Here is a 25,756-nt window from a genome sequence, read left to right as displayed (position 1 = left end):
AAATCCAGGCAATCCTGTGGTCAACCTTTTCTGTACTCTCTCCAAAACCTCCTTTCTGTAATGCAGTGACCAGAACTGCACACCACTCTCCAATGTGGCTGAACAAAAGTTTTATACAACTTCAACATGACTTCCTGATTTTTATACTCCACACTCCGCCTGATGAGAGCAAGTATGCTATATGCCTTCTTCACCACCTCATGTACTTGTGTTGCCACTTTCAGTGAGTTATGAACTTGCACTCCAAGATTCCTCCGTACATCAATGATCAGAGGGGTCCCGTCAGTTATTGTATACAATCTACTTACATTTGACCTCACAGTTGTCTGGATTAAACTCCATCTGCCATGTCTCTGCCCACATTCCCAACTAGTCAATATCCTGCTGTATCAGATGACAGCCTTCCTCACTTTGTACAACTCTGCCAATTATCATGTCGTGTACATGCTTACCAATTGGCCCAACTACATCTTTGTCTCACAAGCAGAGGTCCCAGCACTGATCTGCATGGAGCACCACTGGTCACAGAGCTCCAATCAGAATCACACCCCTCCACCCGTCTGCCTTCTATGGCCAAGCCAATTTTGAATCCAATCTGCCAAGTCTCCATGGATCCTATGTGCCTTAATCTCTTGGATCAGCTTCCTATGAGGGACCTTGTCAAAAGATTTATTAAAGTCCATGTGTACAACATTCACTGCCCTATCCTCATCAATCATCTTCATCATCTCCTCAAAGATCCCAATTAAGTTTGTAAGACTTCTCCTTCCACATTACCTGCCTCTCCTATGACAGTTGTAGAACAAATGTTATTTAAGCTCTTGCTGTCATTCATGGCTTTGATGTCGAGCTTTGAGCAAATCTGATTGCAATAAATAGAATGGAACTTTTGTCTGGGCATCTGGGCCACAGCATCAGGAGGCAAGTCTAAATGGCCAAATGCTTGCAATAAAATTCCACTTGCATGTGGAATCTGGCAGTGGAATAAAATTGCCATCATCACTCATCACTGCTCAGGAGTGCATGTAAAACAAACATTGGTCCTTCTGCATCCAAGGGAAGCAAACTGGACAATTGTGTGGATGTGTTCGATACTAGCCTGGAGAAAAGGGAATGGTGTCTGTGATGGATACTTGCAGTGTCATCAGTGTCTGTAAATATCTGGGAGTCATCTTTAGGAATGAACATGCCTCGTCACGTCCACACACACACACACACACACACACACACACCCAGCTTAATCATAGCCTCCAAACCACTACAGAGATGATTACCCAAGGATGATATACCTAATCATTAACAGACAAGACACTTTCAGTGCAACCTGACATATATGACCAACTATCACTTCCTCATCTCGGTCCGAATGGGGAAAAAGAGAACGTAGTCCCCTTTCTTCCACATATTCAAATAATGGCTCTAGGAAATCAGCTGTTTCCTCCCAAGCACCAAAACATACAAGGACAGAAGGAGCGTGGAAGTGCTTTTTCACGATGCTATCAACATGACTGCTCATCCTCTGCAATAAAGAGACTATTCACAATGCTAAGCATTCTTTCAGTGCCCACGGGCTTGAACAATCAATAACCCTTTGAAGCAACATATGCCAGTGAACAACTGCAAAATTCTCAAATGCTCGACTACATTTCTGATTTTGCGAATACCTTTCGCTCCATTATTGTCCACGTAAGCCTTCACAGCAACAATAAGAATTATGCTGTGCAGACTGTACGATATTAACCTGGTACTATAAGAGGCCAGCATGTAATACTTAGATTACATATGATACAGACTGATTCATGGACTGAGACTTCAAAGTTTGTGTTCAATTGCATTTTCAGAACTTTTGGGTAAAATTGCAATTTTGATAAATAGGCACACAGTATCTCAATTGATTATCTTCAGTGAGCAGCTAATAATTCATCTGTAATGGCCATCTGCAGATACTTACCATGACCCAACAAAGTATGTAATTCTGGAATGAACATTCCAAGAGAAGCCCATAAACAGAGTGAAGCAGAATTTAAGCACACCAATATATGAAAACAGTAACTCTATGTCATTCTTTCATTTCCAAGTGACTATGCAGATGGTGTTGTTTTAGGTACTGTTGAGTGATCATACCTTGAGAATATTAAATTTAGCCTGCAGCATCTGCTGTTTCTTTCTAATTTCTTCTCGCTTTCTCTCATCTGTGACACCCTGTTGTAAAGTGTCTGCCCTTTTCGTCAGTTCATTCATTTTCTTCTCATCATCTTCACTCTGCAGTATTAATAAAGAATTGCTTAAAACAAATAGGTCACATTGTGGAAAGAACAGCATAAATCCTTCTGCAGTGCTAACTTTTCATTTTCAGTGGCATTACTGATACCCATGTTACTGTGAAGTAGTTTACAGCATGCTCTTGAGCAGAGTGCCAAATGAGCACATACAATCAGCAATTATCCCCTAACGATGGTCTCAGTTGTACTGACCAATGGGATAAAATGTCCATTGTGAGAGAAATAAATAAGATTTGCACAACTAATGGTCAGTGAAGAGAATGAAAATGTTACTGGGACATTTACCATCACTGCGGTGGACATCATGTAATAATTCAGCAGAAATGTGCATAAAGGATTGATATTAACAGTAATAACCATTGTTGTTCACACATCCATTGTAATAAATTCATTAACATCAAATTAATATTAAAAAAGGAAAAATTGTATATCACAGTGAGTTGGGACCAAGCCTACTGCTGTAAATATGGATTAAGTACGGAATGATAGTTGACAGTTTCCCTTCCTTGCAGCCAAAGAGTTCCAAGTAAATTGTGTTTGTGAAACTGAAAATGGTAAATGGTTGAAAGGAACATGTACCACAGAATTCCATGGATTTAATCTGCAAGATGATACATTGCAAAGCATTATGTAAAGGAATTCAATTTCATTGCAAATGTGACAATTTTTGAATAATTTGCAAATACACCAAGGAAGGATGAATTGTGTTTTAAGATCACATCATATGAATGTGATGCCACTGTGATTCAACAAAACACAAAACTCTTCTCCATATGAAAATCGAAAGAATGTTGAGCCCTGAAGGGAAACTTATCAGTGATAATTCCATCAAAAAAGGATGGTATCTTGCAAATGCAACATTTTGTTTGAATGTAAGCTATCAGAAATAAAAAAGTTGCTTCATAAATAAAAAAGTTGAACTTCAATCTGCTGATGAAGAGAAATTTGGTTCTGCAACAGAGTTTTCAATTTTTAAACTACACGAGAGAACAATTACTGAAAAAATTACTTCTCAGTGAAATGCAAAAATTGCAAGGTTAAATTAAATTGTGTAGTTTGTTCTGTGCTGGCTGAATAAGCACAGTAATTGAACTAAACTGTGATGTTAATGGAATATTTGTTATTTTATGCAAGTTTACAATTACCCAAAGGTCTTGAGCCTTATTACATTTTGCAAAAGATGTTGTTGAACAGCTTCCACTTAGATGTGACAAAATAGTTATTTGCCACAGTTTAACCTTTTCCTTTTGCACAACTTATGAAAATATTGCTGGAGTTTGCTTAATAATCACTAAACTTTGTATTTGCTCATGAATTGTGCACTATACTTTTATATGTAGATTACACTACAATTGTCAATTTGCGCTGATCATAATGCAATATTGGCCCTGATGGATATTTTCTGCAAACTCTCTAATGTCCCATTTCCCCTTTGGCATGTCCCTTTAACTCTCACCAATTTTTTAATCGACGCACCATAGAAAGCATCATATCTGGATGCATCACAGCTTGGTATGCAACTACTCTGCCTGTGACCGCAAGAAACTGCAGAGAGTTGTGGACACAGCTCAGCACATCATGGAAACCCGCCTCCCCTCCATGGACTCCATCCACACTTCTCGCTGTCTTGGTAAAGTAGCCAGCATAATCAAAGACCCCACCCACCCGGACATTCTCTCTTCTCCCCACTCCCATCGGGCAGAAGATACAAAAGCCTGAAAGTACGTACCACCAGGCTCAAGGACAGCTTCTATCCTGCTGTTATAAGACTATTGAATGGTTCCCTAGTACAATAAGATGCACTCTTGACCTCACAATCTACCTTGTTTTGACCTTGCACCTTATTGTCTACCTGCACTGCACTTTCTCTGTAGCTGCTACACTTTATTCTGCATTCTGTATTGTTTTACCCTGTTCTACCTCAATGTACTGTATAACGAATTGATCTGTATGAACGGTATGCAAGACAAGTTTTTCACTGTACCTCGGTACAAGTGACAATAATAAACCAATTCCAATTCCTTTGTCCTTCAGTGTTCTACCAATTCTAGTCTTAGGCTACTTTTTTCATTCTGCTTCTTCACTGGCACAGACATCAAAAATACAAGAACAATAGGGTGCTACGACACTGTCCCACCACTAATCGCAATCATTGAACCACTGCAGTTCCAAATCACTTAAAATGCCTGTTTGAAATGTTGAATTGATCTTGCCTTCACAGATTTTTGAGGAAAGGTGCAAGAATTCTACTTTTGACTAGAAATGTGGAAAAATACTTTCTGAAATTACTCAAGAATGATCCTACTATTATTTTAAGGTTACGTCCCATTGGCTTAACTTCCATACGTAGGAGTTCTTTCCTGATCAAAATGTTATTCCTCTATTAAACATCAATCTGATCAACTCATAATCTTTTAAACTCCAGAGTATACAAGTCTCATCTATCCAAAATGTCCTCATAATGTAAACCCTCTGGTATAATTCTGACATCACTGTAAAAGGAACTGTTTCTACCTTGTTACCTGGAAACATTTCAGGTCCATAAGAAGGTTGAGATGGCAGCTGGTTGGAAAATTTCACCTTGTTATCTCATTGTGGAATTTCATCACCCAACTATTTTCAAAATTTTAAACGTTTCTTCAAATACCTGCCTGTAGCAAACACTCGAGAGCATTCTTTTTGAATATGGGTGTCAAATGATTGTTAATTAAATAAAACTGAGAAAAATATAAATTGCAGCAAAGTGTGTTTGAAGGAATTAAATATGTTGAGCTAAGATTTGTAAACTGGAGAGGAATTAATTACAAGAGGTAATACTTCTCTTTCAAATATCTTCTTCAAGAATTATTGAATGCAATTGATTCCAAGACCCCTCTCAAGTGCTCCCACATTGTTATTGTAATTTACCATGTCTGCCTTGTTGAAACTATTGAGCTTACCTTATTTCTAAAATTTACCATGTTCTTGCATTGCAAAGTCATATTGGTGACTTAGATTTTCTGATGAAATGTAAATTCCTGTTATGAAGTCCATAACAGTGACACAGAAAATGTTTTTATACACAAATTTACATTTTGTGAAGTCATAAGTCATAATTTCCCTGATGGTTAAAGTTTTCTATTTTGTTCTCCTGAACATGTGAAGCAGAACGCAAGGTCATTTAATTGGGAACTGGTTTAGTCATACATTAGACAAACATCATCCTCTCACATTGGAGTGGTTTGGTCACAAAAACTTTTTTATTGCTGACAGCAAACTTTTTTTTTAAATTAAGAAAGGCAAAAATAAAGAGCATACCAAATGCCTCCCTCTCCCTTATGGCAATCAGATGAGTTCAAAGACTTTAGACATTTTGGACTTCTATTGCTGCAACTCAAAGATCGCAACGAGGTGGTAAGTCTGACAAATTTGGACAATTTTGCAGCTTTAAAAACAAGATTACAACTGTTCAGATAAACCATGACAACCCCAGGAATTTGTTTCTCTATGTTCCACCTAATATTAAAGGCAAAATATTGAAATTTTCATGATGAAAATTCAAAGTAGCTGAAAATGCAGTTCAGAGTTACAGTGAAATTACATGGAGTATCAGTAGAGTGATGTTGACAAATGGAGATTAACAATATTTGTGACGTCAGCATGAATATTTTTCCAAGCCAGGTTTCTCTTGTACGTACTTTTGTGTTAACCCATGCGAGAATATTTAAAATTTCATAGATACACTTCTACATTTTAGTTCAATAATGCAACTAGGAGCTACTTTGAATTTCCAGTTCCAAGTTTCTAAAGATTGAACTATGAATTCAAGAAGTCCATTGAGAAAAATGGCTGGTGTAATCATAATTTTCTAGCCCTTGAGTTATTCATAATCGACCAGGAATATGTACCCAATAACAAGTCACAGAATATCAATTGACTGTCAGCCATTATTTCTCATTCTCAAGAGGAAAACTCCTTGATTTATTCATCTTTGATCTTTTGCATAGCACCTGTTGAAAAGTCTGTCATTAACTTGGCACCTGGCATACTGCTGGACTTAATGCTACAAAATCTGCAACTTCTGATGAACTAACCATATCTTTCTCAAAGTCATCTTCTTTCAGGTTCTCTCCGAGTTGTATTTCCTCTTCCAGGATATCCAGCATTTGCTGGATATTTGTATCAAACTGTTCCAACTCCTTTGATACCTGGAGATTAAGATATCACAATTATTAATTCTTATCTGCAAGTTACCTGGCTCTTGCCAGCCACTTTCAAAGTTAAAACTGCAGACGTGTCTTACAAAGGCGATATTGAAACATGTACAGAAAATTTCAAACCATACATTCCTTATGAACTCAGGAGTTGTATCAAAAAGCAAAACCTGCAGATGTTGTAAATTTTAAATAAAGAAATGTTGGACATATACATCAGGTCAGACAGCATCTGTGGAGAGAGAAACAGTTCTTTTGAAAGATAATCAAACGTTAATTCTCTTCCTCATTGAATCATTAAAGTTACAGACCTGAAAAGGGCCCTTACAGCCCACCTCATCCATGCCAACCACAATGCATATCTACACTCATCTCAGTTGCCCCATGAGACAAGTATCTTTCTACACCTTTCTTTCTCCTCAGATGCAATCTGACCTGCTGAGTTTCACAGCATTTCTGTTTCTATCCAAGATTTTTTATCTAGTTTTCTGAACTCAGGAAATTCACCTGACACTTTAAAATCCTCCCTTCCAGCTTTGTTAAAAATCACAACCAATTCAATAGCTCCTACTTAATTGAGAAGTGGGGACTCACAACTTCAAAAGGCAAACAGGCTCTAACTCTGCTCTGCCTTCAATTATAAAAATAATTGATTCCATAAACCATGCAGGGTAGCAGAAAACTGATAAAAAGCCAGGCAGATGCAATTATTTTGCTCAAAGAGAAGCTTTAAGACTTGGATGTGCAGAATGAAAAAGCTGCTCATTTGGTGATCTTCCCAAGAACCTAAGAAAAACAAGGTAACGTGCCTTAATGACTACCGCCCAGTGGCTCTGACATCCACCATCATGAAGTGCTTCGAGAGGCTGGTCATGGCACAAATTAACCCCAGCCTCCCATAAAACCTTGACCCAATGCAATTGGCCTACCGTTGAAACAGGACTACAGCAGATGCCATCTCCCTGGCCCTACACTCATCTCCGGAGCATCTGGACAGTAAAGACACCTACGTTAGACTATTGTTTATTGAATACAATAATTCCAAGCAAACTCATCACTAAACTCCAAGACCTGGGACTCAACACCTTCCTCTGCAACTGGATCCTTGACATCCTGACCAACAGACTGTAATCAGTAAGGATAGGCAGCAAAACCTCCACCACGATTATTCTCAACACTGGTGCCCTACAAAGCTCCGTCCTCAGCCATCTACTCTACTCCCTATACACTCATGACTGTGTGGCCAGATTCTGCTCTAACTCCACCTACAAGTTTGCAGATGATACCACCATCGTGGGCCGTATCTCAAATAACGATGAGTTGGAGTACAGGAAGGAGAAAGAGAGCTTAGTGACATGGTGTCATATCAACAACCTTTCCCTCAATGTCAGCAAAACAAAAAAGCTGGTCATTGACTTCAGGAAGGGGGGGGGGGGGTGGTGCTGAGGTCGAGAGGGTTGAGAGCTTCATGTTCCTGGGAGTGAACATCACCAATAGCCTGTCCTGGTCCAACCATGTAGAGGCCACAGCCAGGAAAGCTCACCAACACCTTTACTTCCTCAGGAGGTTAAAGAAATTTGGCCTGTCCCCTTTGACACTCGCCAACTATTATTGATGCACCATTGAAAGCACTCTTTCTGAATGCACGACGGCTTGGTATGGCAACTGCTCTGCCCGGAACTGCAAGAAACCGCAGAGACATGTGGACACAGCTCACACATCACGGAAAAAAACCTCCGTGGACTCTGCCTATACCTCTTGCTGACTCAGTGAAGCAGCCAACATAATCAAAGACCCCACTCATCTGGGACATTCTCTCTCCTCCCCGCTCCCATTTGGCAGAAGATACAAAAGCCTGAAGGTACGCACGACCAGGCTCAAGGACAGTTTCTATCCTGCTGTTATAAGACTATTGAACAGTTCCCCAGTACGATAAGATGGACTCTTGACCCCACAATCTACCTCGTTATGACCTTGCACCTTATTGTCCACCTGTACTGCATTTTCTCTGTAGCTGTGACACTTTACTCTGTATTCTGTATTGTTTTACCTTGTACTACCTCAATGCACTGTGTAATGAATTGATCGGTATAAACAGTATGCAGGACAAGTTTTCATAAGTGACAATAATAAACCAATTCCAATTCATTCTTCTGATGATTTGTATCCATACAAATGTTAAGGACAGTGCCTGGTGTAACAGTGTTTTGGGGATTCAAGTTCAAAGTTCACAAATCAAAATGTCATTACTTAACTGAAAGCTGATTCACATGCACAGGTGTTCATCAGTTCAAAATGCAAAATTCATCAGCACAGTCACATAGTTAACATGAGTAAGGCTGCAAATAAAGACAACAGTGCAGCTGACCTGAGATCAGATGATTAGGTAATTGTCCTGTCAATAAAGCTATGTGACCACTGTTGCAATTGGCTGACACAGACTTTGCACACACCACACATTTTACATGCAATTATCCTCCAAGCTATGATTTTTTCTGAATAAATTTTGCTGCTTTAAATGGGAGAAGTAGCTGTCATTTCTGTTTTCTTTGCTCTCTGAATGACTTAGTTTCCTGAGTAAATTCACTTAACAGTGTGTTTAACACTAAACAATGCCTTGCTTCACATTCAACTCATTGGCTGACTTCTTAAACATATTTTTTCATGCTTCCTCGTATTCTCTTGTGACATAGGAGGAGATCATTCAGCCCACTGATTCTATGCTGGTTGTCAGTGCAATCCCATCAATCCTATCCCTCCCCCTCCACTTGTGCCTCTGTAATCTGCTCACCCACATACCCATCAAGTCCAGCCTCATTCCCTTGCCATCCACCTACGCCAGTGATAATTTACAGAAGCCAACCACCACAAATTTGTCGCAACAAACAATCTGCGGGAGGAACTCGGCGGGTCAAGCAGCATCTGTGGGAGGAAAGGAATTGTTGATGTTTCAGGTCAAAACCCTGCATCAGGACTGGGAGTGGAGAAGTGAGACGGTCAGTGCAAAGAGGAAAAGGGGAGTGGTGAGAAGGAGTCTGAGATGATTGGCGGCCTGAGGAGGGATGTAAGATGACAGGCAGGTTGCACCAGGTAGGGGAGGTAAGGCTGGGAGACGGTGGCTGGTGAATGGGCGAGAGAAAAATGAGAAGCAGTTGAAGCAAGGTGGGGGTGGAGAGAGGAATGTGGAGATTGGAGACAGCTGCGAGGGGGAGATAAGCAGGAAAACAAGGTGCTACCAGTGCTGGAATCTGATGAATAAAGGAGGTGATAATGGCAACTATTGGGGGAGTGGTGAACGGCAGATGGAACCAGAACTGGGGAGGGGCAGGGAATCCTGTGGATGAACAGTGTGTGTAGACGGTGGATGGAATGAAGATGGGGGCTGGGAGATGGGTGATTGGGGGGGCTGGGAGATGGGTGATTGGGGGGGCTGGGATATTTGAGGGAAAGGGGACAAAAATAGGAGGACCGGAGGAGGAAGAGGGAAGGTGGGAAAGAACTACTGGAGGGCAGCGTTACCTAAAACTGAATGTTCATGCTATGGGGTTGTGGACTGCCCAGGCAGAATACGAGGTGTTGTTCCTCTCAGGTGGTGTGAGAAGAAAGCAGAGCAACCAAGAGAAACCCACACAGTCACAGGGAAAACATGCTCCAGAGAGACAGCACTGGATGTTAGAATTGACTTGAATAACAAGGGCTTTGTGCCCTTGATGGGGTGTTGCAAATTAATAGATGAGTCGATCAAATTTGGCAGCAAACAGATGGGATATTACACCATGCAGTGCACTACCAATTACAGACATAACCTGCATTTAGGAGACTCAGATGGAAGAACCCAGCATTTTACCAGCATGTTTAACGATAATTGAAATGGAGGCAACATTGTGTAGAGGGTGGCCCTGTTTGCCATTGAATTTTCATTACTTTATAATATACCTGGAAAGAAGTGAAGTCAACCTCAAGATTACCATAGCTGCCAATGTTGGATCTATGGTGCATGGTTTTACACAAGATAACACATCTCTGCATCTGGTTTTCTGTTGAAAATGATTCATGAGATCAGCCCAGTGCAGACATTGGCACATAGGTGCAACAAATCCTGTGGCTATTCACTGTGTTACCAACACAGGAGTGGCTAATCATATTTTACTGGCAGATGACTACTCAAGCATGAATCCTTTCATGATGTTGCACCATGACAAACATGTCCAAAGACCCACAGATCACCAGCCCTTTGGCAGAACATTATACCAGACCTAAAGAGTTGAAGCTTCTGGATGCATTGGCCTTGAATCTGCAGATAACATGATGGCAAAGCTGTCAATGTTACTGAATGGAATTTCCATACATGCAAAAATTAATGTGGAAATCTCCAGTTTTTCCTCAGTGACCCAACAATGCTCAAAAGGCTGTTTTGCAGCCTTCATTGTTGGTGTCATAAAATCAGTTGAATTAACAGGGGATTGACATTTACGAATTATTCAGTCTGTGAAATACTCTGGAACTGTTGTCTATTGCATGGTGTTTTTTAAAGATTTTATAGTGGGATACAAAGCTACAATAAAGCTTAGAAGCTCTCTCACACTAAAAGTCTACTTTAATGTACGCCGATTATAACTTCCTTAAAGATATTTATGTTTCTGTCTCAATCATTTGCATTCATCCCAATATTAACTTTGCTTTCTGTAAGAAGCTTAAAATATTAGTTACAAAAATGCACTTTTCTCTCTCCTGAATTTACTGTCAATGGGAATTCTTTGAAGTTTTGCTTACTCAGACAGCTTGGTTATTACGGCTGTTGGTCATCAGAGATCCCTTTGAATAGATTCTTCAAAGGATCAACACCCAAGATGTACGAGTCCATGCCACAGAGAGAACTGAAGTTTGTCAGCATTGTTTGAGGTCAATGATGAGCATGTACCATTGACCATAGATAACCTGTTGAGGCAATGTACATGTACCCTGTCAATAGATGTGGATGCGAGAAATACTGAAAATCCATGGCATGGTCTGTCTTTCACCTGGATATTTGATCATTCCCACTGATGATGTAGTAAATGCGGGCTCACTCAAGCTTTAGGAATAAATTGGATAGATATATGGACGGGAGAGGTCTGGAGGGTTATGGGCTGGGTGCAGGGAAGTGAAACTAGCAGAATAATGTTTCGGCACAGACTAGACGGGTCGAATGGCCTGTTTTCTGTGCTGTATTGTTCTATGGTTCTATAACCCAGTTCACGATATAAATAGAGTTTAAAGGGTAAGTCAAGTGAAAGGCAGAAGGTGCAAAGGGAAAGTGTTCTAAAGAGGCTGAATGGCACCACTTCAAGCAAATTAAACTATTGGGACATGACAAGCCAATGAAATGTTCAAGGGCCCATCTCAGGAATTCAGTAGCATGAGGCCTATGGTTTCCTCCTACCAAATAGGCCATTACTGTGCATGTTTTCTCACAGCAGATTGTGCAAAGGAGATCAGGTAGGTCTGCTGGCAGAAAGGCCTGGGGCTGGGAAGGAGGGTTGGGCTTTGAAGGTGTGGTCGCTAGGATGGAATCAGATGGGTAAGCGGCTGGGCGTGGGGAAGGCGTGACTCTCAAGGAAAATGCTCGTGGCCATATACCAACTGTGGGCGTGCTTATAAGGTGTCATTCAGGTTCTTTAAAAGAACCAACCTTAGATGAGTTCCCAGGACAAGACTCCATGGGCAGGTTCCCGTTTGGGCAGATCCTTGCTCAGAAAAGCAGAAGCAACCCTCACGAGTGGTTTGCTGCTGATGCGGACGGCACAATCCACATATATGTGGAGAGAATTCCTGGCAGAGACTTTAGTACTTCTGCATTTATCCACTATCCATCCATATGTCAGGCACTCTTGGTGACCCAGGATATCAAAGCAGAAACTTCAGGCATCTCGAAATAAGGCCCAAATTTTCATTCACCTATTTCTGTTTCTCCTTTGAAATTTACCTGGTACACAAAAACATGAACTACAATTAAGTCATGGGGCATGGGGATTGAGAGGGAAAGTCATATTGATAGCAAGATCAAATCAGCCACAGTCTTATTGAATGGTGAAGCAGTCTTGAGCAGTTGATTGGCCTATTCCTGCTTCTTTTTTTTATGTACTTATGATAGTTCACAAAGGCACACCGGCAGCTCTACTTCATTTGGAGTTTGAGGAGATTTGGTATGTCACCAAGGACTCTTGCAAATTACTACAGATGTACGGTGGAGAGCATTCTGACTGGTTGAATCACCGTCTGGTATCGAGGCTCTGATGTGCAGTATCGAAAGAGGCTGCAGAGGATTGTAGACTCAGCCAGCTCCATCACGGGCACAACCCTCCCCGCCATCGAGGACATCTTCAAGAGGCGGTGCCTCAAGAAGGCGGCATCCATCATTAAGGACCCTCACCATCGGGACATGCCCTCTTCACATTACTACCATCGGGGAGATGGTACAGGAGCCTGAAGACCCACACTTAACGATTTAGGAACAGCTTCTTCCCTTCCGCCATCAGATTTCTGAACAGTCCATGAACACTACCTCATTATTCCTCTCTTGTACTGTTTATTTTGTAACTTATAGTAATTTTTCATGTCTTGCACATTACTGCTGTCGCAAAACAACAAATTTCACGACATATGTCAGTGATAATAAACCTGATTCTTCTTCTTTCTTCTAGAATTTCTTCCTCCATCCACCGAACTACCAGTTCCCAGCCAGTGATGTACTTACTCCAACATACCTCCTTCCTCCACACACTCCCAATATTTCAATCTACCTGGGAGTTGACCCTCTTCCCCATCACCCCTTTCTTCCACCTGGTCTGACAACCATGCCCAGTTTTTCTCTTCTCATGTTAATTCTGAAATATTTTGCTTGTTAAGAAACATCCTGAATATTTGCCGCCCAGTTGCCCACTCAGGTACAAAACGCAGCAAAGTTAGAAAATGCTTCATGCTCTGAGTGAGCTAACTAACTCCAGACAAAGGACGGACTTGGCTGTGTTCAATGACAATAGAACGAGACTTGGGTACGGATTTTACCCTGGGATTTTATCTAGCATTAAAGTCAGACACTGTGTGCAGATTTATACAACAATATTTCCACGTGTGCCCTCAGTCTGTGGTTTTTCACAAAGCCTTCCATAAATATTACATTTTCTGAAATAGTTTTGATACAGCAGATCAGCAGCGAAGAAACTGACAATGCAAACGAACACAGTCACAAACCCCACCGGCAATGCAATGATACATGTCACTGTATTAGCGATAATTGAAAGGTTAAATTCAGGCCACCAACAAAATATCACTGGTTAATAAACTGGCCATGACTGACTAAAGAGAGAATGCAATAAAGGCATGTCACAAATGCACAAGAAAGCCGGAGACATAGATTAGATTTTGCACACACACATCTCATCAGGGATAGCACTAAGTAAATGACTGAAACGGCTGCCAACTGTGACCATCTTCCACCCTCTCGCGCAATTTACGTTAATGTAAAAACAAGTTAAAATTTGAATTCATAATTTTTGATTTTTTTAATCATAGCAAACTCCATTTTCATGGCATATTATGAAATTATTAACACCACTGACAATTATACAGTTAAAACCTTGGGTACCAGTGAAGGAAATAGAATCCATCCGGGGTGAACCTATCCAAACTTCCAACATAGGATGATTGTCATGCACTGGGAGCCTAATTAAATCCTTGTCGTGGCTACATTCGGAAACATGGAGAGTTGCCAATTTAAAAGACCCTTCCCTCAACTCAGCCACAGATTTGCTGTTATTTACTTTTTTTTAAAAAATAATCAAATTAACATTTTGGCAACACTGCATTTCTTTAGTCAGTAATTCCTTCCAAATCTGTGTGTGTTTCTATTGGTGAAGTTCAACCATAGATGAAAATGAAGAACTACTTTGGCACAGAGTTTAAGGATTCTCATAATCACAAAATGATATGCTTGTTATAGTTTGCAACTGAGTGCAACAGTGCGGAACATGGTTCAGAGGTAACATTTTTGTCTCTGGCTGACCACATTGACTACACTAATCCACAGGTTGAGAAGAGCAGCATTTTCCTTGGGTGGCAAACAAATTGCATTTCAAACTTAAAATATTCATAAGAAAAACAAGTCTCTTCTATCTATTATACACTGCATCTTTCATTCCAAAGTGCCAAAGTATTCTCAAATAAATCACTGTTGTGTGAACACTGTAATAGCTAAGATGATACGTTTCTATCCAAGAGAGATCACTGCTGCTATGAGAGGGGGAAGAGCTGAGATGAGTCATGGGCCACTTTCTATATGATACCTTCAAGGAAAAGAGACAAAATGACAGGACAATTTTGTTTCCCAACCCAAATGAAAAATAGTGGGACAAATTTGGACAGATAACTTTACAAGCTAATGATGAATCTTTTAAAAGTCTTCAGCAAAGATTTATTCCCCGTTTTAAGCCTAAGTAAACACCATCTCACTGATCTTCAGCAAAGGGACTTTGACAGCTGATCCTGAATGGTTTCCAGCATCACCATTTGTCAATCACTCAGACCTGAGCAAAGTGTTTTCAAGGTAGCAGACCAGAAAGTTCCTGACTGAACAATTATAACATTAACCAAATGAATGGACGCTTCATTACCATTTGCAATATGGCATATTTCAAATCCTTAGGTCTATCCCTGTGAAAAATTATATTTAGAACCTGATGACTTCTTGCCTGAGACGGCCCAGGAAAAGGAGAGGGATGCAGAGAGGAACCAAAGGTTGAAGTAGTCAGTCGGTGGGCTTCCTTCAGTCCCTGAGTCGATGTTTGTTGACCTTCTAGAAGCTTAAGCTTCACCAAAGGAAGCAAGCAAGACAATGGAGAATAAAAGATGGGAGTACACTACTTAGATAAATAATGCAAAAACTGCTAATGGATACACAAAGATACATGGGAGAAGACATCCAGAGCAAACAGTAAATAATGCTGCAAATGGAATTTTAGGATCTTTATATTTGAATAAACAGAGAAAACTACAAGTTTCACATTCAAGCTCATTTTTCCAATAAATGCAAAGTCTCATTGTGAAAGTCCATCAGTGGAATTAGGTAGAAAGAGAACATTTTAACTCAGTACCCTCAAGGGACTTCCCTTCCCCCCATTCTGTTTAGGTAGTAAAATCATAAACATTAATACAAAGGACACATTAACAATTCTGCTCAAACAACTGTGTATATCTTCTTCATCAATTTCTCTGCTGTAATTTGAAGAAAGCTCACCCAAGCTATTTGTATGATATTGTAATTATGACATTTTAGTTTAATGTAATGTACACTTCTTCTTTTAAATACAATCCAATAAAGTAGGAACAATAAAAACTGATGGTGCATCATATTTACAGCACACAAACAGTTATACGTTTCAACAAACAGATGCACAAAAGCCTTCTTAAAATGTTCTTTATCTAACCTCATCAACAGATTTTTCTATTCCTTTCTCCCTTGTATGTCGATCAAGATTCCCCAAAAGTGCATCTTTATTGGTTATCTCAAATATTCCTTATTTTCTCAAGTCTACTTTGTGGGTCTTTTCCTAAATTCTCTCTAGCATTTATTAGCAGGTAAATTATACTTATGACCTGCAAGTTCTGTCTCCCTCACAAGTGGAAAGTTCCTCACATCTACCGTATCACTTTTATTCCCCCTAACTGTTGAGTCACTGTAATGTCTTTTCTTTTTTAGAGCAGAAAATCTCACCTGTTCAGTCTCTCCTGTGAGGTATCGATATACAAACCTCATAGTGTTTCCAATTTTTATCTGTTGCAGCTTCTCCTTTTAATGAGGTGGGGTCAGAATTGTTCCTAGTACTCAAAGTGTGGCCCAACCAAGGTGTTACAAATGTTTGACATTATTTTGCCTGGTATTGTTCAATTCTATAAATACAATGTACATCACTAAAAGCTGACATTATACTGTCTATACATCAAATGCATATCCAAATCTCCCTACTCAGTTTAAGCTAAGATCAGGCCAATGTCCCAACAAAGGTCACAAATGCGTCATTATCATTCAAGACAAATCATCCAGGAATACGATTCTCATCTCTGAACCCAGCAGAGTGTATCAGAGAAGGAACATTTTAAATACATTTCAGGACAGGTTCTCCCCATGAGGCTCATTTTTTTAAATCAAGGTGTTTCAAAAACATTTTACCACTGCTTGATCCTAATTGACCCATTACTTTGCAAATCTTTGAAGCAGGACTCCACCAAGGTTCAAGAAACCCAGTCTGCTTCTTTTTTTCCTAATCTGTGCAACTGTTACGGTAGTTACCTGGAGTGTGGGATCAAAATGTTAAGTTAATATGTCTGAAAGCACAGTGCTGCTCACAACCATCCAACAAAATAACAGATGCTCTTCGAACTTTTATCCTCAAGTGCTAATGGCATCCATCAATCCAAAGTCTGCTGTGTTGCAGATCCAGTGAGCAGCACTGTACCATTGCTCAAACAGCCGTCATCATTCCTTCCACTCAGCAGATGTTGTACTTTGCTTTAACCAGCCACTCAACCAGCTGCTAATCCATCATACCTGCTGTTGCACTTTTTCCTGCACAGCGAGAAAACTCTTCTGATTTTTCAGTTCCTCAATCTCCATCCCAAATGTTACTGGGGTATCAGCTACATTCTCTAGAATCGGCTGCTGAAAGGCAAGAATGTGAGGAAAAGTACATACAACTGAAATTAATACAGGAAGAATCAGGAACCCACATATAAAAGTCATGATAAATTCATTGATTTTAATCCTCAGCAAAACCCTCAGCACTTGGTTTTCTCATTATGATACAAAATAGATTTTCCTAATTTCCATAATTATACTTCAGCAAATTAAACAAAATCGATTTTAAAATACTTTGGCACTTATGAGAAAATAAACATGGACAGCTGGGTAGCTGAATTTTGCTTCCAAATTGAACTTCAGACAATCTAGAGCTTTAATTACATAATATATTTCAGAGCAGCTATCTTTTGACTACAGTTGTGAATCAATTAAGTCCTAACATGACTTTAGACAATAAAATACATAGCTTTTTAGGCAAAAAGCAAAAATCATGATGGGCAGGATCGAACAGTGAAAATTTTACAGGATGAGTTCTCTTGGCATTGGAATAATAAGTTAAAATCCCACAATAATAGCTGGAAGCACAAATTCAATTAATTAAAAGAACCTATAATAAAAATAGCAGGATCCTTTATAGTGACCATGAAGCAAGCAGATTGTTGTAAAAACCCATCTGCTTCACTAATGCTCTTCAAGAAATCTGTCATCATTACCCATCATTGGCCTATCATCTGACTTCAGACCACTGCAACATGACTGCCCTCTGAAATGGCTCAGCTGGCAACTCAGTTCAAAGTTAATTAAGGATGAGCGATTAACGTTTATGCCCTAATCCCGTTGAAGAATTTAAAACAAAATAGACATCTCCCTTGTTCATGTGACGGCACAAAGCACAATCTTGTTAACAAGCCTGGGAAGGCTGAAAGGTTGGTCTAATCTTCCCTCCCTCCCTGTTCATAACTTTGAATCACGTGGTAAAAATAGCATTGACACAGGCCATTCAATCCACTTGGTCTTCACCGGAGATATCACTCTGCTCAAGTCTTCTACCACCCGTGCTAAACTGGAAATCAATACAACCTAAAAAATAATCACAACCATCTGTACAACATTACTCCATTGTGTGTGAGTATTCTAAAATTTGTGGATCTACACTTTACATCCTTCTTATATTTCACCAGTGGAAACTTCTGACACTTTGATATGCTTTAGTAAGTGAGAACCAACATGATGGTGACTGCACAACAATTTATGACTTTATGTACAAGCCCACAAGTTAAAATCATATTACATTTTATATTACACTTCCTCACAACTTTGGAGGAGTTCAATCACATAACATTATGCATCACCTTTCCCAACACTAACTTACTCTTTCCAAGGACCTTGAAACAGTCATGGGCATGAGATGAATTCAGTTGGTGGATCCCCTGCTTCTGAATAAAATATTAAAGCCCCACTACAGAACATGTGGTAAAGTTTGGGTCCTGAAGTGGTAGCAGCAGGTTGACTATTGATTTAAGATCCTGCAATTATTTTGTTCACATTAGAGCAAGGGTCATTGTTCCTGCCCTTTCCTGTCTCTGCCAAAGTTGAATTCTAATTTCCTGCCAAAACTTCAATGTATTAATCAGGGAGTTTAAATATTTATTAATTTTTTTGGGGATCTGGGAAAATCGCTAGCAAGCTAACAGTTGCTCTCCATTCCTCACTGACCTTCAGAGAGGTGGTGGAAAGAGCTGCCTTTGTGAAACATTACAATCCTTCTCGTAGAGGTATTGTTGGGGACAGAGTTCAGAAGTTAGATACAGTGATGATGAGGAAACACATCATCCTGATATTTTTCCATTGAGGATATCATGTGACTCGAAGGGAACCTGCAGGTGGTGGTGTTCTTGTCCTTCTCAATGATAAAGGTTGCACACGTGAGAAGTGCTGTTTAGGTAGCCTGGGAGAATAAATCCAGTGCATTCTGTAGCTGGTAAACACTGCAGTCATAATATGCCAGTGGTGGAGGAAATTTAAGTTAATAATAGTGAATGAAATGCCAATCAAGCCTTGCCTTATTGAAGGCATCATGCTTCAGAGAGGACAATTCTGTTTTTGGGATATTCAGGTAGAATTTAAAGATCCCATAAACAGAAATTTCTTCAGATACACATTTTAACTGTGCTCTACCAACTGATGCAGTTAAAAATTGACTATCTGATCATTCAGATCATGATGTTTGCATGATATTATTGTGCACAGAATTGATGAATAATTGATCAATGGAACCAAGAAGTTTATTGTACATCAAGCACTTTGACAAGTGATTATATGCTACTTCAACACAAATTTTTCTTTCACCCGTCTGTCCTCATTGCTTATCTTCATTCCTGCTAATGTCAAACAATACTGAATCGTGCTCGTTTCCTCAACACTCAACAATCTTGAGTGCATTGCAAATTCAGTGGTTACACAGAGGGGAGAAACAGATACTTTTGTGAACAAAAAAGTTTGTAATCATTTAAATCAACGTGCCAACTCTTAAATTCAGACGCTAATTTCTTGAGAAACAAGTTCCAGTTTTATTGTGTTTTGATTCTTTTATACATCAAGTGCAAGGTCGAAAGTTAAATAAGACAGTTTAGGAATCATGCTCACGTTATAGTAATGGGTGCCTGGATGCATAATATTGCAATAGTTGTGTGAAGTTAATAAAAATGTGCATCTCTGAGAACAGCAATTGTATTTCTGCACGTCAACCAGAAATGCAGATGAACGTCCAACTGAAATAGGATGAGAATCAGGCAATGATGTCTGTGACTCTTCAACATTTTGTGAAATGGAAAATATGATTATTTCAGTGAATCAGTTCATCAGCATGGTTCTCTTTACAGCTCCTCATCAACCATGCATAGGTTAATGCCCATGGTCATAGATTCGTCAATCATTTTCATGCATGGATTAGTAGTAATAGTCAAATAATGCATCCATTTTTATCATGCTTGAATAACTGCAACACTTAATGGTTTGTTCCCATCTATCAGGCATGGTTTAATAAATTTCAGCAGACATGCAATGAACAAGCTCGGTTTTCCGGGGGTAGTCCAACAAGGAAGGATTTCGCAAAGTGGGCCAAGACTCCTTGTAGCTTAGATCAGCAGAATGATTTCTCCTGGAAGGACATACAACATAATGGGGTAGAAGCTGCAAGGATGTTTCTCCTGGGAGTTTAGAACTATGGGGTATAGTCTCAAGAAGTTCTCTAACCCAGAGGGCTGTGGCTGCTCAGTCACTGCTCATGGAAATAAGAAGGCTTTTGGACCATAACAGAACCAAGAGTTACCAGGATCAAGCACGAAAAGTGGATTTGAAGCCAAATATCAGATAAGCCATGATCTGCTTGAATGGCACCACAGGCTTGAGGGGCCATGTGCTTTGTGGCCAGCTCTTATATATTGTGCTCTCAAATTATAGATTAGCAATGAAATGTAACCATGTGCTGTTCCACAAGGCTAATCTGGACTATTTCAATGTTGATTTTTATGAACTTACATTATTAAATTAACCTTGCGAGAAATGCACTGATGATGATTCTGAAATTATTCTGAGAAGTTAGCATATGAAAATTTGACAATTTGTTTGTAACCGTCTCTCCTCTGTGCAAGGGGAGACAGGTTAAAATAAACGGGTTCATAAAGTGACTTGAGTGGTGGAAATGAATTCCTGATAAACACATGGGCCAGAGATTTCACCTTGCAATGACAGCAAAACTGTCAGCACTTTTCACATTGACCATATAACATTGAACAAAATCTGCAAGTTGCAGCCAGTGTAATACCCTCCTTCGTTCCAGATGCACTGGTTCAGCCTTCATAGAAGAACACAAGAAAACCAGAGCAGGAGTAGGACACCGGGCCCCTCAAGCCTGCCCCACCATTCAAAATGATCATGGCTGATCTATACTGGCCTTAACTCCTCTCCATTGCCAGTTCCCGACAGGCCTCAATCCCCCAATCTTTCAAAAATATGATTCCAGAAATGCAGCACCCTCTCCATGAAAAGAAAATGTAAATACTTCAGTTTAAAGTACAGACTCAACCTATTTAGCCTTCCTTGATAGTACAACCCCCCCTCATCCCAAGAATTAACCTGGCGAAGCTCATTTGGACAGCCACCCATGCTACTCATTTTTTTCTTAAGCAAGGGGGCCAAAACTGTGCAGAGTTCTCCAGCAGTGGCCTCACCAGAACACTAAAATTGTAACAAGACTTTCCTATTTCTCAATTCCAACCCTTTTGCTCTCTTAACTACTTGCCTGCTAACTTTTTGTAATTCATACACGAAAACCCCTAGATCTCCCTATAATTCACTCATTTGCAATCTATTTCCATTTTAACTCGCTTTTTGATTCCTCTTACTGAAGTGCATGACCTCACACTTTCTCGCATGAAATTTCATTTACCAGACTTTCACTCTTTCAATCTATCCATACCCCTTCGCAGAATCACAATATCCTCATCAAAATTTGCCCTTCCACCTATTTTCGTGTCATTGAAACATCAACATTTCATGGATGGATTCAACAAAGAATCAATGAACTGATGTGGACAACTATTTATGTATTACTCCCAATGTATCCACCAGTGTTGATTGGAGTTTGACTGAGGTTTTAATATTATACTGCTGAACAATCTCCTTAGCCTAAAAAAATCATCGAAATTCCACAGAATTTAAAATAAATATTTTTATTGTAACGGCTTGGAATACATCAGTTTCTACTTTAATTCCTCAATTATGCTTCAAGATTTATCTTGCTTCTGTAAAATTAGCATGGGGTATTTTCAATTATTCATTCCTAGAATGTGGACCCCATTTATTGTCTATCCTTAATTGCTCCTTGAACTGAGGAGGCATTGAGGAGTCAACCTTGCCAGTGGAAGCAGAGTCACACAAGCCAAGTAAAGATTGCAGGTTTCTTTCCAATCATGTAATTAAATGTGGAGAAGTATCAATAGTTATTTCGTTAAATTTCACGGCTGCCATGATGGGATTCAAATGCTTGTCCCTGGATCAATGGCCCAGACTTCCTATACTTGTCTGATATTCAGATTTTTGACTTGACTGAACTGGCTTCTACCAGTTTGATCATCTCATTGCTTTTGGATACCATGGAGATGCCTGCTAAATCAGCCTTCTTTGTGGGCAGTGCCAAGCATATGACATGAGAGACCCACAGAATAATTTCAGATTCTATTATTGAAAACTGAGGCTAACAATCCAACACAATCATGTGTGGGTGAATTTGTCAGGTTTCCTGAGACATGAGCACTCTTAGCTCATCAAGAATTTTTAAACATTTGTTTTGAGAAGATCTCATTGATACTGATTAAAATCCAGCATTCATACTCCAGACATTCAATCTTAAAATGCATTTTATCCAGCGCTTTGACATACCTTGCCAGTTTTTATTCTGTGCACAATGGCATCAAACCTCTGATTAAGCTCCGACAGCTTGGGTTCCACCACCTCCCTGCAGTGATCGCCACGGTTTGTCATCAGCTCCAAGGCCTGGTCACGCACAGCATCCACCTTCAGTCTCATGTCATTGAGTTCAGACTTCAGATGCTACAGTCCATGAGCAAAGAGCTTGAAATTAGTGACAAGCATATTGAGTGGTAGTGCTGAACTTAAGAGTGAAGAGAGGGTAAAATGAATGAGGGAAGGGAGTGAAGGAAGAGAAGGTAAAGACCTCCTTGATATCCATGTTCAAAAGGGACAGTTATTCAAATTGCCACTTTGCCCCATTTTGAAACAAAGAAAACATCCTTTTGAAGCACAGATTTGAGTTTGGATCTAACACCTCTGCAGCACAATGACAAGAGAGTTTTCTTTTACTGCCAACACCATATGGCCCCCAACCCAGGAAAAATGGACTTCAGCTATGTATGGAGCTTGAATAAAAAAATAGGAAATTAGAATCAAGTCAAACTAAACTTTTTTAAAAAATCATGTTTCATTGAACGGTCATAACTGAAATGTTAACTACTTCTTGATCCACAGCTGCTCCCCGAGTTACTGAGCATTACCATCATTTTCTCTTTCTGTGCTGATTCTCGGTGGGCACAGAGTTTAATTGAATGGTAAGTGAGGACTAAAACTAGTTTTTAATCCTCCATTTATGTGCAGAGTAGTTCAAATGTAATTCCCAAATATTCAATGTAATTTACTGAGATTGATTGACCCAATACACATAATTTAAATGCAAGTCTCTTTTATTCAGTGTCTTGAGAAATTACCCTGCTTTTATTGAGAGAATTGCAATGGTGTCTGCTTCCTCTGAACTTTAAAAACTGTTTTCTGAGCAAATTAGCTTTGTTTACTCTACATAGGCCATTTGCTCAGATGGCCAACTTTTCCTCCAACTGACAGCTTTAATAAAAAGTTGTAAATTAAGCTTATGTTAATTTATTCAAGAGTAACACAAGTTCTTTGCTCTATGGTTTATACCTGAAAAAATAGACCCAAGCTTAATCTATCATAATTTTCCAATTTTTGTCTGGATAATTTCATTATTATTAATATAGTTTATTCTTAAAATAATCTGGAATAAAAATATCTTATCTGCAACTTTTGACACAAAACCCACAAATCATTCACTTATCCTTAATGAATGATTAAAAATTGGGTTCTTAACACCCAAAAGTGCAACCACACTGGTACTGTCTTAAGGTAGAAAGCACTCTGGTCAACCATCAGATATAGTGAGAGTGGAATAAAAATGCCAAGCACATCTATACAAAAATGAGGTCTCTTGCCTTCAGTAAATCAACTGAAAATGTCTCAGATGCATTGAAAACTTGAAGTCAAACTTGAAGAATAAATGTCTCACATGCACCTGTGTATTCACAATGGAATGGAATGCAAACCACCATTAAATGCGAGGCATTCCTGACACTTTCACAATGGCACAACTACTCCCCAATCCTTACCTTTAAGCATCTGCTCCTTCCACAACAACTTGATACACAGTACAATCATCCCTAACGCACCCTCCTCTCCCCAGAGCACCTCTACACTAATGCATTAAGATCCCTATCAGCTATGCTGTGCATTTTATTCATTTCAATGTACTACAGTCACAGCTCACAATGCAATCTCTTCTATGTCAAGGAAACTAAATGCAGATTGCAAGACCAGATTGCAGAACACCTTTAATTTATTCTTCAAGTCTGACCACAAGTTTTCGACCACCAGAAACTCTGTGCCCTTTGTCTCCTACAATGCTCCAAGGAAGCTTAAAGTGTGCTGAAGAAACAGACTTCACAATGTGTCAACTATTTCATAAGGATACAGCAAAGCCCATTTATGCTGCCTCAAAATCCATCTTTTGCAACATTACTTGCCCCAAGGCCATCTTCTTTTGCCTTGCATCACCAATCCCTTAATCTTTCTTGCCTTCTATATGATGATAGGTCTTTTATTTTGTTCTTTCCCACATCACCGAAACATTTCCCTGCATCTTAAAACTCAGTATATCTTGAAAGTTTCTTCAGTTTTTATGAAAGGGAATCAGCTTCAAACAAAAACTCTTGCTCTCCAGATGCTGCCCTACCTACCGAGTTTACATTTTCAGTTTTTAAATCAGTGGGAAGGCATCAAAGCCAAACATTGCATGTAATTCTGACAACTTTACATGTGCACATATAAGTAGGTTAGCTTCCAAATTAAACTAAAATCAAGATTCTCTTCATTTTTACAATTAGAAATTGAATTCTAAGTGGAAAGTAGACCACATTTAGAAGTATGGTGAGAGAAGATAACTGTTATTGTATGTTACCTTCAAAACTTCCTCTTTCTGTCCAACTTGCTGTTTTTCAGATTCATCCAATAAGATTTCAGCACGATACATCCAGGTTGTGATATGAGCGACATTCTGGTCAAAATTTTCCATTTGTTTCTGGTATTCCTGTATTAAAATAAAGTATTTTTTGAGATGGTTTTTCTTTTCTAAAATAAAACTAGAAAACATTTACATATTTTCCCCAATGTTATCCCTCAGCCACACACAACTACTTGGCAAAAACTGGGTATACATGCCCTGCTCCTGGATTTTGGCTAATGCTGTTCTTCAAGCAGTCACTCAGTGAGGCTAACAGCAATGATCAAATTTTTATATACTGCAAACTTGAGGTCTTTTTAGATTGCATTGTGCAATTTCACCAGGATTCCATTTGTTTGCAATTAATTCCACTCAATTACAATAACTAAATTGAATAAAGTGAATTTAGTATTTGATTTAATTGCATGGCTTGACATGAAAGTTTCCAGGGGATCAAACCCAGTAGTTTCAGCTATTCTGTGGTAGAACTCAGTTATGGCCTTGGATTGCAACTACTTTTCAAATGGGAGGTGCAGAATGTCTGCTTGTACCAGATGCTCAGTCTGTGAGAATCTGCATTCTTCTACTCTTAGGCATGAAGCATTCATTCTCTGATGTCCCAGTGTTGTTGTGTCATCATATAATTTACATTTTAAATGAACATCAGCCCTCTTGTTAAAATATCACATCTATCATCACAACATTATTTTAGGACTGTGAAGAACTTCAGTTGCAATCTTCAGGATCAATTAGCACAAAGCATTTCCAAATAGAACAGGCTCAAGATCAATTATTAAAA

The 25,756-nt window shown here is 39.4% G+C and overlaps 1 protein-coding gene across 3 annotated transcripts in view; it reads right to left on the bottom strand.

Moving 5' to 3' along the window:
• The window catches only part of dmd (dystrophin), a 1,415,828-nt gene that overhangs the window by 695,263 nt on the left and 694,809 nt on the right, over nt 1-25,756 (bottom strand). For all 3 annotated transcript variants that reach the window (XM_052015085.1, XM_052015086.1, XM_052015087.1), the window contains exons 36-40: nt 24,916-25,044; nt 22,533-22,703; nt 17,061-17,171; nt 6,356-6,469; nt 2,125-2,262 (exon numbers count right to left, since the gene is read on the bottom strand). In XM_052015085.1, the coding sequence (XP_051871045.1) occupies nt 2,125-2,262; nt 6,356-6,469; nt 17,061-17,171; nt 22,533-22,703; nt 24,916-25,044 (663 nt within the window). The remainder of the gene's footprint in view (nt 1-2,124; nt 2,263-6,355; nt 6,470-17,060; nt 17,172-22,532; nt 22,704-24,915; nt 25,045-25,756) is intronic.

The sequence above is a fragment of the Pristis pectinata genome, chromosome 4 (assembly GCF_009764475.1).
Source record: "Pristis pectinata isolate sPriPec2 chromosome 4, sPriPec2.1.pri, whole genome shotgun sequence".
Classification (NCBI taxonomy): Eukaryota; Metazoa; Chordata; class Chondrichthyes; order Rhinopristiformes; family Pristidae; genus Pristis; species Pristis pectinata.
Note: the sequence above shows the minus strand (reverse complement) of the source record. Positions and strands in the feature narration are given on the sequence as shown.